Here is a 21,263-nt window from a genome sequence, read left to right on the forward strand (position 1 = left end):
TAAGAGTTGAACAAAGAGGAGAACATTTACCCATAGCTTTGGTTTCTTCTCCCTTGGCATTCAGGATGGAGAATTTGAATTTTGCCCGAACTTCACTCTTTGGACAGCTGACCAGTAACAGGTAAAGTGACAGGTAATCTTTGCTTTCTTCATCTAACCCTTTGGGGTTTACTCGCAAACACCTGTCCAAAACAGATAGAAAAAAAAAAAATGTCAAAAGCATCCATTTTGATAGAACTGGAAATCAGACTCAAGAGAGGGAGATGTTTAAAAAACAAATGCAGGCCCCATAGAAGAATATAATTCAGTAGGATGACTAGTTGGGAACAACTTTTTTCTCTTTTTTTTTGAGACATGGTCTTACTCTGTCGTCCAGGCTGGAGTGCAGTGGTATGATCATGGCTTACTGCAACCTCGATCTCCCTGGGCTCAGGTGATCCTCCCACCCCAGCCTCCTGAGTAGCGGGGACTACAGATGTGCCCCACCATGGCCAGCTAATTTTTGTAGAGATGGGGTTTCACCATATTGCCCAGGCTGGTCTTGAATGCTTGAGCTCAAGCGATCCGTCTGCCTCAGCCTCCCAGAGTGCTGGGATTACAGGAATAAGCAACCACACCTGGCTGGGAACCACTTTCGTAAAGCAAAATGGGTCACCTTTTAAAAAGTAAACAACAGGCTGGGTGCGGTGGCTCACCCCTGTAATCTCAGCACTTTGGGAGGCCAAAGCGGGCGCATCACTTGAGGTCAGGACTTCGAGGCCAGCCTGGCCAACGTGGTGAAACCCCGTCTCTACTAAAAATAAAAAATAAAGAAAAAAACTAGTTGGGCGTGGTGGCAGGCGCCTGTAATCCCAGCTACTCAGGAGGCTGAGGCAGGAGAATCGCTTGAACCTGGGAGGCAGAGGTTGCAGTGAGCTGAGATCACACCACTGCACTCCAGCCTGGGTAACAAGAACGAAACTCCATCTCAAAAAAGAAAAAGAAAAAAAAAAGAAATGTGTGGACCAGGCACGGTGGCTCATGCCTGTAATCCCAGCACTTTGGGAGGCCAAGGCAGGCAGATCACTTAAGTTCGAGAATGGCCTGACCAACATGGTGTAATCCTGTCTCTACTAAAAATACCAGGCGTGCTGGCGGGCACCTGTAATCCCTGCTTCTCTGGAGGCTGAGGCAGGAGAATCACTTTAACCCAGGAGGCAGAGGTTGCAGTGAGCCGAGATCGTGCCACTGCACTCCAGCCTGGGCGATAGAGTGAGACTCTGTCTCAAAAAAAAAAAAAAAGTGTGAATAATCTTTTATAGATAATAATATACATAATCTTTTATAGATATTTTACCAATCTGGCAACAATATTCTAAGACTAAAATAAAAGAGGCAATATGAAGGAAGCATAGACAAAAGTAAATTATCATTATGCAGCATAGAATTCCAGGCCAGACTTCTAAATAGTGTTAGAGATGCCAATCTGTTACGGAGAGATCAAAACAAAATTCAGACAGAATAGGTTCAACTAAGTTGTAAATGTCATTAGTCAAATGCATGGGTTTCAGGCACTGCTTCTACCACATGCAATACACAGGTCATATGTATCCTTAAGCCTTATCTGTATTATTGCACCTCTCTCAAACAGGTGGCCCAATCCAGTGTCTCTCTAGGGAGTGCATATGCTACATACATTACTATACACCTTGCTAATGATGAGGATTTAAATACAATGTCTAAGAATAAACATCTCTCTCAACACTTAGTAGTAAAATGCACAATATATAGCCAAAAAATACTAAATGAATGAAAAAATAAGTTTTGGTGGGTTATCAGAGGTCAAAACTGGTGGTTCAGAGACATGCGTTTTGGTCTTTGCCGTGGGTATATGGTTGTATCCTCAACTGCCTGCTCCTCAGGCAAGATGACACATAGTCTGAATGAGACTGATCCTCACTCCTGGATCATATTTTCCCTGCTCCAGGGATTGGTTCAGGGAACGCAAACGTAAAACAATTGGTGCATGTACGACATATTCCTGGCCACACAGTTCAGAGAAAGCTCAAAGACTTTTGCTAGCATGTAGTAGATTATACCCATTGGTACTGCCAGTTATCCCTTAAGCACAAGAGAAGCCAGACCTGAGATGTCCAAGAGCGTGGAGAACAGGGCCGGGGCAGAGATGGTGTTCTTACTCTAACCACTGGCTTGCTGGATCAAGCTACCTTCAAACCCATCCTATACCCTGTCAATACAGTTACATAAGCAAATAAATCCCCTTTCTTGTTTAAAAGCAGGCAATTTAAAAGTAAAGAGATTTTTATGTTAAAATCTAGATTTCTTGCTTTTCTTGAAAAATCAGAAAATCTGGCAAGGGTCAGCCCTTACTCATGCATAGCTATAGTTAGCTGGAGCTGAGTAGCCAGCACCTCTTTTAGAAGAACACTCACTAGTTTGCCAAGCAGTCACCAGTCATTCCATTTATGGATATCATTTATAACACTGGCTTTCTTTATTTATTTACATTACCCTATAGCTTGAGTTTGCTGATTTCTGATATACTCATTGAATTAGTTCAACAAACATTTAGTGAGTACCTATTATGTGCCAGGCACTGTGCTAGGCACTGGGAAATACAGTAAGAACAAAACAAAAGTCCTGGCCTTCATGGAAATTACATTCTTGTCAGTGTCCCATAAAACCAAACAAAACAGACAACTTCAGAAAAATTTTTACAGTTAGATGTATTCTTCCTCACCATTTCAGTTTATCATTTGCTCCTGATGAAAATGTAGAACTTTTAATGACTTCACCCATTTCCTCCCGGCAAAAGCTAAAGTTATTGATGGTCCACATGTAGGAGAATTTCACTACCTTGATCTGTTGATAGAAAAACAGGAAGCAATTAAATAGGAAGTGGACAACCTGGAAAAACAGGATGAAGGGCAGATTATCATTTCCCCTCCCTCCCTCTGCATGATCCTGATAGGAAGATAGCAGTTTTCAGGTTTTTCTCACCTTATGTTCCTCATCCACATTTTAAGAAATCTCACACTGACCAATAGCTTTTATAACTTTTTTCAGCTGCTGAGAACACTGGATGGAAAGTGAGAGAAACATATAGGAAAAACAAAAAACAAAAAACCCACCACCACCATGGACAGGGCTGGGAAAGCATATGATAAAACCGTACTTAAAATGGGTCTCTGTTATTAAAATGTTGATGTCACTGCCTGGGGTTGCACATCTCAAACTTGTTTCCCCAGCAGAGGAAACTCAGAACACACTTTCATCAAGGGCAATGTAAGCAGATCTAGTTTCAAAGATTCCCCCTTTCAACCTCCACTGAAAAACACTAGCCTAGGGAATTTAGATTCCACATGGAAAACTAAGGAACCTGAGGCTAACAAGTACCTTATCTATGTGCTCTTTGGCAGTTATGTTCCAGAGAAAGCAAGAAGCCCAATGTAGAAAAGCAATCCTACTCCTTTCGTCCACCAAATCCTCCCCAGATGCAAGATTCACAGGCTGAAAACTTCAACTTACCTGTGTGTAGCACCAACTCTCAGCTACAGGGCCACTCGACATTTCTGCCGGAGGTGGAGGACTTGGAACCCTTGACATCGCCAGTTTGAAGGTTAAACGAGATTTCCAAAGTCAGGGGGCAAAGATTTCTGTTCCCTCTTCACCCTGGTCAGATCCAAGAAGCAAGAAAACTTTATTAGATTATTAAGATACGATCCTAACTATTGTTTGACCTGATAGAGGCTGGAAATTTTGTCTCCACATTGTTTGAGTGGCTCCTTACCACTGAGGTCCTAACATTTTTTTTTTTTTTTCCTGATAAGAGTTTCGCTCTTGTTGCCCAGACGGGAGTGCAGTGGTGCGATCTCGGCTCACCGCAACCTCCGCCTTTCCTGGGTTCAAGTGATTCTCCTGCCTAAGCCTCCCGAGTAGCTGGGATTATAGGCATGCACCACCACACCTGACTAATTGTGTATTTTTAGCAGAGACGGGGTTTCTCCATGTTAGTCAGGCTGGTCTTGAACTCTCGACCTCAGGTGATCCACCCTCCTTGGCCTCCCAAAGTGCTGGGATTACAGGCGTGAGCCACCACACCCAGCCGAGGTCCTAAATTTAAATGTTAACATCAGAGAAGACTATCTAATGTAAAGTAGTCACCTAGTCACAATTATATCACCCTATACCTCTGCACAATACTCAATAACTCTATTGCTGAATGAATTTATTCAAAGGGTATTTAAAGTATATCTACGAAAAGGCTGCCTGAAGAGGAGACAGCATCATTACCACCAGACATAACTTGCCATGGGCTCCTTCCTTTGGGGTAAAAATACTCTACTCCTAAAGCAAAATGACCTTGTTACCCTCTCTAAGTTTGCTTCATCTTCTCCTATGCTTCACTGCAAACTTAAGGAATCTTCTATTCCTCAACCCATTGCTAGCTGCTCTCTTGAAGGGGAATATTTTTACACCTTTCTTAGATGTATTCCTTTCTCTGCAGCATTCGTGATCTCTCCCTGCTTACATTCCTGTCATCACTCGATATTTCAGATTCTTCTCCTTGCTCTGTTTTGTGATCATTCCTCAGTCTCCTTTACTAGATTATCTTCGTCCACTGTTGCTCCCCATCATTTAATCCTCAATCATTTTCTCAATCTACATTCTCTGTGTCAATTTTTTGTTTTTTCACCAGTCAGACATATCTTTATGGCAATTTCATCCATCCCAACAATGTCAAATTTCTACCTTTATACAAGTTTTCCAAATCTCTACAACTCTCACCTCTCTCATAAGCCTCAGACCATTCTCCAATAACTGTTATATATCTCAATGGGGTGTCTCAGTAGCAAATCAAATCCAACTCAAAATTCTTCCCTCCAAAAGCCTTTCTAAATACCAAAGCCATTAAAAAAACTGGTGAACTTGGGGATGAGGGAGTGGGACTGGGGAGATGTAGGTCAAGGGGTACAAAGTTGCAGATGGGTAGGATGAATTCATCTAGAGATCTACTGTACAACATGAGGGCTATACTTAATAATATTGTATTGTATAATGGAAGTTTGCCAGAAGAGATTTTAGGTGCTTTTACCACCTACGCGGGAACACGTGCGCATGCGCACGCACACACACACACACACACACACACACACACACACACACACACACGGTAACTGTCAGATAATGGATATGTTAATTGGTTTGATTATAGTAATCATTTCACTATGCATATGCAAATCAAAACATTATGCTGCATACCTCAAATATATACAATTTTTACTATTTTTTTTGAGACAGGGTCTCACTTTGTAACCCAGGCTGCAGCACAGTGGCGCAATCTTGGCTCACTACAACCTCTGCCTCCCAGGCTCAAGCAATCCTCCCACCTCAGCCTCCTGAGTAGCTAGGACTACAGGCGTGCACCACCATACCACCTTGCTAATTTTTTGTATTTTTTTGTGGAGACAGGGTTTTGCCATGTTGCCCAGGCTGGTCTTGAACTCCTGGACTCAAGCAGTATGCCCACCTTGGCCTCCCAAAGTGCTAGGATTACAGGGATGAGCCACTACGCCTGGCCACAATTTTTTTTAATTGGTGAATTTGGTTACAATTTTTAAGCACCATAAACAAAGCCAAAAGACAAACTAAAAAAAAAAAAAAAAAAGCTTGTAACACATGACAAAGGGACTTAATAAAAAATTGATATATAAATTATTTCTGTGAAATCAATTGGGTGTTATCTAGTACAGTGGAAAATACATGTACCCTAAAACTTAGTAACTCCACTTTTAACGATACATGTGCTAGAGCTGTGATTCTGAAGTGTAGAGTGCACCACAATCTCCTTTTAAACAGATTGCTGGCCCCACCCCCAGAGTTTCTGATTCAGAGATTTGGGATGGGCCCAAGTTTGCATTTCTAACAAGTTCCCAGATGATCCTTTGAGAACTGCTGTCCTAGAGAAACGCTACACGTGGGCACAAGATACAGACAAGGGTTTTCAATGCGGCACCATTAATAACAGTGAAAACTAGAAACACACTGAAAATCTTTAGTAGGGGAATAGTAACTAATTTGTATTATTTCCATATAATAGAAAACTATACTTCAGAATTTAAAATTAATGAACTAGGCTGGACACGGTGGCTCACGCCTGTAATCCCAGCACTTTGGGAGGCTGAGGTGGGAGGATTACCTGGGGTTGGGAGTTCGAGACCAGCCTGACCAACATGGAGAAACCCTGTCTCTACTAAAAACACAAAATTAGCTGGCTGTGGTGGCATGCGCCTGTCATCCCAGCTACCCCGGAGGCTGAGGCAGGAGAATCGCTTGAACCTGGGAGGTGGAGGTTGTGGTGAGCCGAGATCGCACCATTGCACTCCAGCCTGGGCAACAAGAGCGAAGCTCCATCTCAAAAAATAAAATAAAATAAAAGAACTAGATCTACAGCACCATGGACATCAAACACGGAGCTAATAAAAAAAAGCAAGTTTAGGAATGACATGTACAGTATATTATTTATGCAAATTTAAGGTTTATATATTATTTACAGATATACGATACAGTAAAAGTAAAAAACAACAACAACAACAACAACAACAACAAAAAACAGCCTTGACAGCCTATATATCAGTTTCATACTGGGAGAGGGAAGGAAGGAGAAGGAGACTGGGAAAATAATATAAGATGCTTCAAGTTTATCTCTTGCGATTCTTTTAAAATAAGGATACAAAGAAAATATGATAATACAAATATCTGTTAATTAGGGATGACAGGTACTTGGGTATAAACTACTTTTTGTAGTGTTCTGCTTTATTTTTATCGTTTTGATATTGGAGCAATTGTGTAAGGATATATTCCATTATATCACACATCTCTGGTTTATAATATACAAGGGAGAAATTTCCTGAACACCTAGTTTGTTTTCAAAGGCCAAACAATATGAATCTTATAACTGATCATGTTGCCCTCCTTGCTTGGCTACTAAGAAATCCTGAGACAAGTTTGTGACTCATCTTTTAAAACTATAAGCCCATATGCCTGCTTTAGATGCTATATTTTATACAGGATCATTCTATAATAGTTTTATTATAGTTCATTCTATAATAGTTTTATTTTCTTAATTATTCCCTTTGCTATAATTCTCTCAACTTTTAATCTTTTATATGTTAAGTATTTTTGGAATCTGCCTCAAATCCTCTGCAGAAAGAGGTATAACAAGTAACAACAGGCTGGGCATGGTGGCTTATGCCTGTAATCCCAGCACTTTGGGAAGCCAAGGCAGGCGGGTCACCTGAGGTCAGGAGTTCGAGATCAGCCTGGCCAACATGGCGAAACCCCATCTCTACTAAAAATACAAAAATTAGCCGGGTGTGATAATGCGTGCCTGTAATCCCAGCTACTTGGGAGGTTGAGACAGAGAGTAGCTTGAACCCAGGAGGTGGAGGTGGAGGTTGCAGTGAGCCAAGATGTCACCATTGCACTCTAGCCTGGGAGACAGAGGAAAAAAAAAAAGTAACAACAAATCACACAATAACTCAACTCACAAATATTCACTGACTACTTAAATAATAAACAAGGAGATTAATAACCTACAGTTGCACTTTCACAGAGTAATACTCATAAATGGAATGAGATGTTATTCCCATGGTCATAAACACTATCTTACAGGAATTTCCTTTTTTTTGAGACGGAATCTTTCTCTGTCGCCCAGGCTGGAGCGCAGTGGCGATCTTGGCTCACTGCAAGCTCCGCCTCCCGGGTTCATGCCATTCTCCTGCCTCAGCCTCCTGAGTTGCTGGGACTACAGGCACCCGCCACCATGCCCAGCTAATTTTTTGTATTTTTAGTAGAGACAGGGTTTCACCATGTTAGCCAGGATGGTCTCGATCTCCTGACCTCGTGATTTGCCCACCTCGGCCTCCCAAAGTGCTGGGATTACAGGCATGAGCCACCACGCCCGGCCAGGAATTTACAATTAAAGAATCTGTGAAATCACAAATGAAGCTAACATGGTGTGCTGTCTCACTTAAGCTAGCAACCTAAGCACTGCAGTGGCATTTGGGCCTCCCTGGCTTGTGCAATTTATGATTCCATGATAACATGAAGAAAAGAAGCCAAATGCTACTGTGTTCACCTCCAAGATAGGCTTGCATTTGATGGAAAACACATTCTTAAAGAACTGTTTTATTTTTCCATTAACAAGTAAGTATAAATGAGCTAGTTTTACAAATCCCAATTATCATTAATGGCCAGAATGAAATTTCAAAATTCCTACTTTGGGACAGGGTGGCAATGAAGGTTTGATTTTATGCGTTAGTTAAGAACAAAAAATTTGGCTCTGGAGAGGTGGATTATAGGCACAGCTCTACACTGAGTAATCCTAAAATACCAATTTGAACTTATTTTGAGGTTAAAAAAACTTCAAACTGATCTAACAATGAACAATTTATGAATTATCTAAGCCCAGGAAAAGGCCAAATTTTAATAACCGGTTTATTTTAATGCCTTAATTGTTGTTACTCATCCTTGGTTCATTATTATAACCAGAAAAAAGAAACTACTACTTTGATCTTGACCATTTTTTCCCACCTTTTTTTGCTTCTGACTTATTTTGTAGCTACATCTTTTCCCTTCTTCTAATTTTTAAAAATCTCTAACCTCACAGCCAGCAGAACTGGAGAATCTGTCTCAGACTCTGAGGAGCTCTAACCAAACAACCTGCTGGAAAGGAAATTGACTAGGACAGCACAAGTCTAATTAATTTCACTCGTAGCAGGAACTATGGGCAAAGTATTCATCAGCAAAGTAGCCTAGTGCTACATGAACTCTCTAGCACTTCATGCCAACTGCTGCAGATGACCAGCAGAAAAAAATTTTAGAAAAGAGGAGACCTACCTGAGGGTTAGAGTTCGAGAACCTCTGCAGCAGACAGCTAAAGCCAAAATATATTGCTCCTGCCTTCAAACAAGTTAAGACAGTCTGTCTGCATTCTCTATTGAGAAATTTATTTTCCAAAGCTTACCAAACTTTCTAGTACGCTCAAACTCTGAGGCTGAACATATACCACCATTTATTTTCCTGCTTACTCTATTAAATTCTGACCTGTGAGAACAGACCTCTTCGAGTTACATAAAAAAATGCACTTTAAAATATCTCTGTCAACTGTAATACTGCTTAATTTCCAACGAAGGTAGTATCAGCTAGCAACTAATAAAAATCTCTAATGGAATGCTTTCTAGTGGGTATTATAAGACTATGAAGTCATTAACCAGTTTTGATGTGATTCAAGCCAACAATATAATTTCTAACTAGAATATTAAACTTTGGAGGACAGACAGAAGGACAAAAAAAAAAAAAAAAAACGAATTACAGATGAGTATCCCTGCTCTGAAAAGTTCCAAAATCCAAAAGTTTTTGAGCACTGACATGACATGCTCGTTGGAACACTTTGGATTTCAGATTAGGAATGTTGAACCAGTAAGTACATAACAAAACTATTCCAAAAAATCTGGAAAAATCTGAAATCCAAAACACTCTGGTCCCAAGCATTTCCGATAAGTGGATATTCAACCTGTAATGCTGTCGTGATGCACAGATAATGCTTTCAACTGAACCTACGGTGCACTTCTTTCCTGCCTTCTTTTATACTTATGAACACTTCTGCTGACTCCTGTAGACTTTAAGCTCCTTAAACAGAACCTGCAACTATTCTATCTATCCCTTATCACCTAGCACAGCCTGCCTGGAACTCAAGGAATTCAGTACAAATACTCTGATGAAGGCCAGGCGTGGTGGCTCACACCTGTAATCCCAGTACTTTGGGAGCCCGAGGTGGGCGGATCATGAGGTCAGGAATTCAAGACCAGCCTGACCAACATAGCGAAACCCCGTCTCTACTGAAAACACAAAAATTAGCCGTGCGTGGTGGCACGTGCCTATAATCCCAGCTACTCAAGAGGCTGAAGCAGGAGAATCGCTTGAACCTGGGAGGCAGAGGTTGCAGAGAGCCGAGTTGGTGCCACTGCACTCCAGCCTGCAACACAGCAAGACTCTATCTCAAAAAAAAAAAAAAAAAAAAAAATACTCTGATGACTGAAACACTCATCCAGTTGCATTCAAGTTCATTAAGTTTTCTGGTTTTTTTTCACGTATCTCTAAAACAGCCCTTTGAACAATGCTGAGTATATCAGATTTGCAATGTAATGAGAATAATTTGTTATTTCAGATAAATTATATTACAAAGCCCAAAACTCCCAGCCCGGTACCTCTAATCCCGGTCCTGGTAAAACTGAGTTTTTCATCCAGTATCAAGTATATATTTATTCTACAAGAGGAGAAAGCCTTGTTATAATTTCATTTTGAAAACAAAAATCAGTAACTAATCTGAACTAAACTCTTGCATAATCAGAATTCTTTCAAGATAGAAGACAAATTCCCTGTACAATAAAGGAAAATGTCCCAATAGTTTATTTTGCAGTATTTACAGAACTAGGCTAGAACACCCTCTGAAAAGTGTTACACAGACAGCTTGTGCAGTCACTTTTTAAATCTTTCACTTATTTCCCATGAGCATTTCTCCATCATCAGTCTAATCTACTTATCCAGAGAATTAAAATAAAATCAACCAGTTAACAGAGAGAGAGGCATGAATCTCATACATGATATCTATGAATTAGCCTTACTTATATCCATCAGTTTTAAGATGACAGGAACAAGATTGTGAAGATATTAGATTGAATCATGAAACTGTTGTTTTATATGACAAAAATAGTTGAATATCAGCAATTTCATGTGGTTCAACATAATACACAGCATGTACAAGCTAGATGGCTGGGAACAGACCAGAGAATGGTCTGTTAGGGACTTTTTAAAAGCCTCTCTCTCTGCTTTCTTCTGGTTTAAAGCTTTGTACAGTTTCCAAGTAAAGAAAAGCCCCAGTGTCATAACTATTTTCAACCCGAGATGTTTGCGTTTTCCAAAACAGAAGATGCCAAAAAGATTGATGACAATTGCAAAAACAAACAAACAAACAAAAAAACTGTAAGACTTTTGTATACTAATTTTTGAGAAACTAATGTGACCAAAAGGAGCCTTTTGTTTCTTCTGTTACAGTGTGCTCAATCATACACAGCCCAGGAGGTAATCTTTTCCTTCTCATTACCCCAAGGGTAGTTATTACAGGTCATACTGACTTCTACTGTTGCAAGGTTTAAATGACTTTTGAATATTTGTTATGAGTAAACTTTCTGCAGTTCAATCTAGTCCAACAAAATACTAAATATACTTAAAAAATTTTTAGAGACACTGCTTAAAATGAAACTCAGGGCTTCAGACAGACCTCAATCAGCAAAGGAAAGACTGAGGTTCTCTTATGTCTTTTATCAGGTTCATGCTTTGTAAAACTTTACAAATTAAAGATGCCTGTTTTTTTGTTTGTTTTCTTTCTTTTAAATTTTTTTTTTAAAAAATTTGTATAGACAGAGTCTTGCTATGTTGCCTAGGCTGGTCTCAAACTCTTGGCCCCAGGCAATCCTCCTGCCTTGGCTTCTCAAAGCACTGGGAATATAGGCATGAACCACTGTGCCCAGCCTGTTTTCATTTTTTAAATTCTTACACTGCACCTATAGGGGGATTACTGATACCAAGTGAATCTAGAGATCAAGAAAAAAGTCCACAGCCTTACAGAAAAATGGGCAAAGAACAACCAACGGTGTACAGAAATGGAAATACCCAATGGTTCTTAAATATATGAAAGGATGTTCAACTCTCATTCAAGATAAAAATGCAAATTAAATCACACATTGATTCACCCACTGAATTGGCAAAGATCAAAATGTTTGATAACACTTACCCAGGGTAAAGAAAACATTTCTGGTTGGTGTATAAATTGTTACAATCTCTGTGAAGGGCAATGTCTATCAGAGTAAAAAATGTGCATCCCCTTTAATCCAGCAATTTCACTTCTAGAAATGTATCCCTACTGATATGTTTTAAATGACAAATATAAAAGGTTTTTCACTGTGGGGACTATTTATAAAACACGTGAAAATGGAAATAACCTAAAAGTTCATCAACAGTGGATTAAATAAACTATGATACAGATAATGTAATAATATGCATCTCTTAAAAAATAAGGAAGCTCCATTTTTTAATAGAAAATATACATTTGTTTTAACATACAGAATATCTCCCAAAAGACACAAGGCTCTAGGGATGCTGGTTACTCCCATGGAAGGAAACTGGGTACACCTGAGTGGGAAGAAGTCCCACTGTATTCCTCTTAATACTTTCTGAATTTTGAACCATGTAAATATATTACCTATTCAAATAGTAAATTACAAAATTTAAAAAGGAATTAGCAGCCTTTACAATTAATTTTTCCAAGTTGTGAAGAGGCTTATACATCGAGACCCACATGAGAGACAAGAAAGGAATTCTTCAGTGGCCTCCATTGCTATCTGAGTAAAATCAACCTTTTCGTCATGACCACCATGGCCTCAGCATACCTCCCTGACCTTCTCTAACAATCTTCTCAATCCTGATGTTTTAGTCACTCAGGCCTTTAACTCTAATCCACAAACACATTGGGCTCTTTCCTCAGACTAGAAAGCTCTTTCTTCCCTCAGGTCTTTTTATAGGTGGGTCCTTCTTGTCATTTAGGTCTCCTAGCAAATGAAGTATCTTCAGAGGAGTCTTCCCTGACCACCCAATCTGAAGCCGCTTCCACTTCTAGCCTGTTCCTCTCATCACATTACCCTATTTTATTTTCTTCTTTATTACCACTACCTGAAATTATCTTGTTTTTATTTTTTCACTTGTCTATTGTGTTCCCTACTAGAAGTTAAGCTCAACGAGAATAGTATCCCCCTGTGCCTAGAATGGCATAACAGGCACTCAGTAAATATTTGTTCAATGAAATTTTGGTTGAGCAATTAGACTCCTTCTCTTTTGGGATCATTTTTCCCTAATGAGTTCTAGTTAATAAATTAAAGTTTAGGAGTTGTTGAATGAATGTAGCTATAGGAATCCAGGCATACTTTTAAAACAATAAAACATTTTAAAAAGAAAACTATCAAGTCACTCCAACTTTAAGAATTTATTGAGTACATTACAAAACTATTTATACCCTTCCCTGATTAAAAATCTTTTCAAATCCAAGAAAACGGAAGAAAAGGGAAACGTACAGAGCTATGGGGGGAGTTCCTGAATCCACAAGACAATAGTGAAAAAAGTACATTTCCCAGAATAAGTCAATCCTGGTTATAGAAGTACCATTACAGCAGCTGTCAGGAACCCAAGCTAAACTCTTAAGTTATTTCAAGTTAAATTCTTCTTTTTTTTTTTTCCAGACAGAGTTTCATTCTTGTTGCCCACGCTGGAGTGCAATGGCATGGTCTCGGCTCACTGCAACCTCCACCTCCCGGGTTCAAGCAATTCTCCTGCCTTAGCCTCCCAAGTAGCTGGGATTACAGGCGCCCACCAACATGCCCAGGTAATTTTTGTATTTTTAGTAGAGACGGGGTTTCACTGTGTTGGTCAGGCTGGTCTCGAACTCCTCACCCACCTCGGCCTCCCAAATTACAGGCGTGAGCCACTGTGCCTTGCCTCAAGTTAAATACTATATATTATAATAAAATTCCAATATATTAAGTGAGGGAAATCCTTAGCATCTACTTACATTTGATCTATTGTTTTTGTATCTGACACTGGGTTGGATTCTGGATGTATGGAGAAAAGATAACTAACATTTATTAAATACAGACCAGTGTAAATATGTACATATGTAAAAACATGACTAGGCATATAACTAAATTTTTTCTATACCAGGCTAAGATGTAGAACACATTTCTGGCATAGCCAAATATTTCTCTAATTAAGAGCTGAACTACTTTGTAACTGTTGTATATAAGGAAAACCTAGAAACAAGCATAGTATTATGTGTTCAAGTCAGTACTTTTAAGATTTTCCCAGTTTACAGGTATTTCTTAGGTAAGTATAGATTCTAAAATGATTGTGAGGATTAGATATGCACTTGTACATAAAAAGCCTACTTCTCCTTCCTCTCCTCAATCTGTGTTATAATTTTATAGAAATGCCTAGCTAGTAAGGTTCATCTAGATAGATCAAGGCAAGCTGAAGATGAACAAGAAGGTACATGACTCTCAAGTCACTAAACCCAACAGGATAACAACAGAATGCTCTGACTATCAAGCTTCGGTGTGTGCTGGCAGTTTACAGGCTTACTGCTCTTCTTTCAGGCTATAAATAACTACAAACTGTCCTTGTCCCCAAGGAGACCTTAGCAGCCAGCTCAAAGGTTAAAATATGGAATAATTCTCACTTTGGATGCAACTTTTCCAGTCAGCAAAAAAAATCAAAAAAGCAGAAAATGTAATGCCAAGTTAAGTTAGGGCAGGGGGATCATTCCCTTGCCCTAGAAACTATCCACTATGTAACAGTTATTGATATAAACATGTTAGCAAAATTATTTACCCCAAAAATATGTCCAGGAAGAATGCAATGCATCTCTGCTCCAAATGCCGAAGTTTGTCCTAGAAAGGGGCAGATGCCACTCAAACACCTTGCAGGACTGCAACTCCCTGGACCTTAAAAAGACTTCTTGAATTTTTGTTTTGCTTTTAATTTAGGCACAAAGGATTACTGAGCTAAACACATCCACATAACAACATCAGAGGAAAAAATTCCTCTGTCTCCATTTGGATGGAGGATCCAGCAGAATAATGGCTGCAACAAGCACAGGTTTCACAAGATCTGGGTTAATACCATCAGGTGACATGCTGCTGTTGTTAATTACAGAACCCCTGCTAGGAAGAAAAACTCCTCCAGCTGCTTAAAAAAAAAAAAAACAGAAAAAAAGAAAATAGAGTTCCTCAGATTAGACTTTTCCACACTGGGAAATACCTGAAATGGAAGGACAGGAATCCGAATCAGGAAACAAACCTGATTACAAAGGGGCTATTTCACTTCAGAGTGGGTCTCAGTTCCAAAAGAGAACGTCTTTAGAAATGAAGTCAGAAAGGCAAACGCAAGCAATCAACAACTTCTCCATTCTCACAAATTAGAATCATGTGTCGATTCCACTAAATGGCTTGGGCACAAATCTCTAGGGCCACAAAGAGTGAACTTGGGAAAGATGAAGATTTTAACACGTCCCACATGTTATAAAAGATGCCTCCTCTAGGCTGAGAAAATTTACTTTTTCTAAAGAAGAGCTGAAAAAGGATCAGAAAAGGAGGAAGCAGGGAAAAGCCCTATGGTAAGAAGATTCCATTTATTACATAAGTTAATATTCTCACAGCTGTTTTCCAATTTGAGAGGTTATGGTCTTTGACCCACTCCCCTCAATGATGACTATGAAGAACCTTATAAAATCTAAACAGTAAACAGATGAAAAGGCTGGCCCTAATACTATTTAAGCATGTCCAATCTGCAAGGAATTCAAAAACAGAAGAGTCATTTCATGAAACAAATAGAGCTTATATAACCCCACAGAGTCCCCTGGCTTTTATAGAAGCCAAATTCAACAGGCAGTTCTCTTTGGCCATCTATACTTCAGCCAAGCCATTTAAAAATATTTCTTGCTAACATGATTCGGCTATGGAAGGGACCCAAGGAATGAATTTCAAAGGAGAAAGTCTAATTAGTCTTAGGGCATACAATTTGAAATAAGTTCATTAACTTGGAAACTGAAAAGGCCCACCTGCTCCAGGGGATTTGGTCTCCTACAAGGGCAACTGATTATGTTCAGCATTAACTATTACTATCCAGCAGTAAAGAATTCAGTATTCCCACGAGATACTTTTCTTCCTGAAAGGCACCTAAACCTCCTTCCAACTTTAAAAGAGAAGAGAGGTATATGTATGTTTTTAATCTTCTCCTTTACAGTCTTAACTTAAAAAGCCTAACTACTATTTACATGGACCACGTGCCTTGCCTAGAAACAATCTGCAGAAAATAAATTCCCTCTTCTAACATTATTAAAAATAAGCAAAATTCTATGTTAATGTTACAGTTCTAAGTAAACGAAATGGAACAAAGGATGGGCAGGAATTTCTCAGTTTTAAATGTTCATTCCAAAATTCATGACTCAAGGAAAAAGTAAAACCACACAGGCAGACAAAATAGGGAAAGTTAGACAGAACGTCTGTCTTAACAGAATTTCCTGGCTCCTGATGATTTGTGTCAGAATTTAAAAGATTAAAATGCAATAACACCTATTTAACCCAACATGACTCTGACAAAACATACACAAGCTTTGGAAGCTAAAAATCTCATACTACAAAGTAACAAGTTTTAAGATGTTATACAAAATGGTGGAGAGTTTTTTTTCTGTAAGTTACCCAGAGAGATATGAGCTCCAAGGTAAAATACACAAAGGCAATTTGTTCAAAATCAAACTCCTTTTATAAAGTAAAATGAAGCCTACAAATTTCTTTAAGGTATCTCTCTTTTTTTTTTTTTTTTTGAGACGGAGTCTTGTTCTGTCGCCCAGGCTGGAGTGCAGTGGTGCGATTTCAGCTCACTGCAACTTCTGCCTCCTGGGTTCAAGCAATTCTCCCACCTCAGCCTCCCGAGTAGCTGGGATTCAGGCACGTGCCACCATGCCTGGCTAATTTTTGTATTTTTAGTAGAGATGGGGTTTCTCCATGTTGGCCAGGCTGGTCTCAAACTCCTGGCCTCAAGTGATCCACCTGCCTCGGCCTCTCAAAGTGCTGGGATTGTAGGTGTGAGCCACCGCACCTGGTCCCAAGTATCTCTTTTTCATAAACTGTAATTCTAATTTCCCTGAAGGTCTTTTATGTTTTTTCTGTTTGTTTGTTTTTGTTTTTGTTTTAGACAAGGTCTTGCTCTGTCACCCAGGCTGGAATGCAGTGGCACAATTATGGCTCACTGCAGCCTAGACCTCCTGAGCTCAAATTATCCGCCACCTCAGTCTCTTGAGTAGTTGGAACTACAGGCATGTGCCACCACACCTGGCTAATTTTTGTATTTTTTGTAGAGATGGGTTTTTACCATGTTGACCAGGATGGTCTCGAACTCCTGAGCTCAAGCAATCTTCCTGCCTCAGCCTCCCAAAGTGCTGGGATTACAGGCATGAGTCACCATGCCCGACCTTCCTGAAGAACTTTTCTAGCAAGAAAAATAATCTGACTCTAAGGTTTCCGTATCATATATTATCAACCATTGATTAAAAATTTAAATTCAAATATCATTTCTCCCCTCCACCATTACTGTAAAGTCTTATCCTATATCTAGAAATCACCAGAGAAGATCAGAATAAATAGTTCTGGCTTACTCCAGGTAAGAATATTTAGAATAAAACTTTTTTTGAAGACACTTATAGAAAATGTTTATTTAACACTGTAATAATTCTTATTTTAAAAGAAAATCTTACATGCTTACCTTATATGACTTTAACTTTTTAACTTTACCTATCATTTGCACTAAAATGAAACAGTAGATTGTACTCAAGAGGTGTATTTTTAAAAGTCATGGTAAATGTTTTTATGCATTTCATTCTGCTTTTTCCCTCATGATTAAACTATATTTAAAATAAAACTATGTAAAAACTCAGCAAGTTAAGTCAGTAGGAAAAATCTAATTTGTCTTGTCTAACAGGAAATCTCTGTTGGAAATAGAGAATATGAATCAGACTTAACTAGATTCTGAATCTCATACAAGTCTTTACTTACTTTGTCTATTCCTAAAAAGGAAAAATCTCACAAAAGCAGGTGATATATGAAAGAAGAAATGACTAGTAAAAATTTACTAGTCAAAATTACCATTCTTAGGCCAAGGCGGGTGGATCACTTGAGGCCAGAAGTTCAAGACCAGCCTGGCATCATGGTGAAATCCTGCCTCAACCAAAAATACAAAAAATTAGCCAGGCACGGTGGTGCACGACTGTAGTCCCAGTTACTTAGGAGGCTGAGGCACAAGAATTGCTTGAACCCGGTGGAGGAGGGACACGCAGGGCAGGGCAGGGCAGAGATTCCGGTGACCTCAAAATCATGCCACTGCACTCCAGTCTGGGTGACAGAGTGATACTCTCTCAAAAAAAACAAACAAAAAAATTACCATTCCTTTATCTCATCACTAGCTCTGAATGCTCTATTTCTTAGTCATCTCTCAAAAAAATATTATACTTAGAAATGGAAGTCAGAAAAATCCAAGCTGGTTCTCCTTTTTTTTGAGATGAAATCTCAGCTCTGTTAGCCAGGCTGGAGTGCAGTGGAGCGATCTCAGCCCACTGCAACCTCCACCTCCCACGTTCAAGCAATTCTCCTGCCTCAGCCTCCCAAGTAGGTGGGATTACAGGTGCCTGCCACCACGCCTGGCTAATTTTTGTATTTTTAATAGAGACGGGATTTTGTCATGTTGGCCAGACTGGTCTCAAACTCCTGACCTCAAGTGATCTGCCCACCTCGACCTCCCAAAGTGCTGGGATTACAGGTGTGAGCCACCGCGCCCAGCCCCAAGCTAGTTCTTCTAATAAACTGACCTATGAGTGCAGCAAAAATGAGGTGACTTGTCCTGTGTCAATATTTACAAGAAAAGAGAGATCACTGTTGCCAGCTCTTTCACAAAATGCTTAAAGAATTATTATAAGTTTTTATGTAAAACACCTTTTAAAAAAGTGCTCTATGGGTAAATTACACCAAAGCAAGATGCATTTAAACAAAGCCATGTATCCTATGGTTTTCTCTTTAGAGACAGGGTCTCACTATGCTGCCCCAGCTGGAGTACAGTGGCTACTCACAGGACTGATCATAGTGCACTATCTCAGCCTCCTGAGTAGCTGGCACTATACAGGCACACGCCACCATGCCTGGCCCTATGGTTTTAATAAATAACTGTGACAATGAGATGCAGAATGGACTGGATTAATAGTGATTATACAAGGGAGAGAAAGAGGTTCCTGTTGAAGACTGGAGAGATAGCCAAGCAACACCAACCTCTGATAATCTACCATATCCTACAAAGTAGCTCAAAACAGAAACTGGGATAAGAGAAGTAGCAATGCTTCTAGGAGTCTAACATAGGCAGAAAATTCCACTGCTATATTCCCTTTTGTGAGAAAATAAAGTATTGCATAAATCATGGGCAAATGATTCCTTAAAAATAGAATCTCGGCTGGGCACAGTGGCTCACACCTGTAATCCCAGCACTTGTGGGAGGCCGAGGCAGGCGGATCACGAGGTCAGGAGATTGAGACCAGCCTGACCAACATGGTGAAACCCCGTCTCTACTAAAAATACAAAAATTAACTGGGCATGGTGGTGCACGCCTGTAGTCCCAGCTACTCGGGAGGCTGAGGCAGGAAAATCACTTGAACCCCACAGTGGTTGCCGTGAACAGAGATCGCACCACTGCACTCCAACCTGGTGACAGAGTGAGACTCCGTCTCAAAAAAAAAAAAATAGAATCTCTTCCTGAAAATGTAAGCACCAACTTTAACTAGTACATGGTACAAATAAGCTTCTCTTAGACTATAATAGGTTTTGGTAAACCAAGTCCAGTTACTATCAGTGATCAAATGAGCCATCACCAAAAACTGTGCTAAATGACTGATGCTAAAACAGGGCAGTCTTAATCAGATACCATAAAATAAATTCACCTGAGGTCAGGAGTTCGAGACTAGCCTGGTCAATGTGGTAAAACCCTGTCTCTACTAAAAATAACAAAAGTTAGCCAGGCGTGGTGACGGGCGTTTATAATCCCAGCTACTTGGGAGGCTGAGACTGGAGAATCGCTTGAACCTGGGAGGTGGCGGTTGTAGTGAGCAGAGACTGAGCCAACAATCCCACGTAGTTCAGTTAATAATAGCAGGAGTCAGGCTGAATTCATGCAACAAATATTTACTGAGTACCAACTGCAGGGCATTCTTTGAGACACAGTGGTAAAAGAGACAGACAAGGTTCCCGACCCTCTGAGGATAGAAAGATAGAATGCCTTTAAGGCAGAAGATATCAACCAACTCTAACAAATGAAAATAAATAGCTGTGATTCTTAAAGCAGAAACCAATACCTTTAGTCCCTTACTCTCCACTTTTTTTTTTAAGCTTAAGGTTTAGGTTTCTCAAAATTTAAAGCATCTGACAAAACTGGTAAGGGCTGAACACGGAGACTATCATACTGTTGGTAGGAGAACAAACTGGTACCACCAGTTTGGAAAATAGTTTATTATTATCTAATAAGACTAAAGATTCTGCAATTCCACTCCAAGTATATGGCCTAGAGAAACTTCTGTACATGTTCACAGCAGCATTGTTCATTAACAGCCAAAAACTAGAAACAATCAAAGTGTCCATCAACAGAATGAATACATAAATTGTGGTATATTCATATAACAGAATGCTATATGGCAATGAAATCAAACTACAGTTCTATATAGTAACATGGATGAAAGTTATGAACATATATATTGTTAGGTTCTTCCTGAAAGAAGACATAAAAATGTAAAAATCACATAATGTATTATTCCAATTTATACAAAGTTTAAAAACAGACAAAACTAAATTATATTGGTTTAGAATGAATCCTAGGTGGTAAAATCATAAAGAAAAATAAGGATATGATTATCACACATGTAAGAACAGTGGTTATTCTGAGCAATGGTATAGGTTATGATCTAGAAGGGAGACGCAGCAGGCTTCTTCCAGGTGCTGGCAATGATATATTTCTAGGTCTAACTGGTGGTTACCTAGGTATTTGCCTTTTGTAATTAATCCTTACATTATACAGTCATGCTTTGTGTATTTTTCTGTTATATTTCATAATAAAAATGTTCAAGCCAGGCATGGTGGCTCACGCCTGTAATTCGAACACTTTGGGAGGCTGAGGAGGGAGGATCACTTGAGATCAGGAGTTCAAGACCAGCCTGGCCAACATGGTGAAACACCATCTCTACTAAAAATACAAAAAAAATCAGCCAGATGTGGTGGCGCACACCTGTAATCCCAGCTACTTGGAAGGCTGAGGTGGGAGGATCACTTGAACCCAGGAGGCAGAGGTTGCAGTGAGCCAAGATGGTGCCATTGCACTCCAGCCTGGATGACAGAGTGAGACTCCATCTCAAAAAAAAAAAAAGTTCAAAGCATACATTATTAAAATAACCTAATAGAGTAGATGTCTATCTAGCCTCCAATAATATATAAGTATGAGTACATCTTGCAAATAATACAGTTTTTTTTTTAAAAAAAAGACAATTTAGGATGAGAAGTCAGTAATAAAGC

General features: G+C 39.5%; 1 protein-coding gene across 1 annotated transcript in view; it reads right to left on the minus strand.

Moving 5' to 3' along the window:
• SPOP (speckle type BTB/POZ protein) overlaps positions 1-21,263 on the minus strand; it is a 79,083-nt gene that overhangs the window by 19,912 nt on the left and 37,908 nt on the right. Inside the window, exons 2-4 of the mRNA XM_003818042.4 lie at positions 3,529-3,672; positions 2,741-2,862; positions 31-182 (exon numbers count right to left, since the gene is read on the minus strand). Of these exons, the coding sequence (XP_003818090.1) occupies positions 31-182; positions 2,741-2,862; positions 3,529-3,606 (352 nt within the window). The 5' untranslated portion in view covers positions 3,607-3,672. The remainder of the gene's footprint in view (positions 1-30; positions 183-2,740; positions 2,863-3,528; positions 3,673-21,263) is intronic.

The sequence above is a fragment of the Pan paniscus genome, chromosome 19 (assembly GCF_029289425.2).
Source record: "Pan paniscus chromosome 19, NHGRI_mPanPan1-v2.0_pri, whole genome shotgun sequence".
Taxonomy (NCBI): Eukaryota; Metazoa; Chordata; class Mammalia; order Primates; family Hominidae; genus Pan; species Pan paniscus.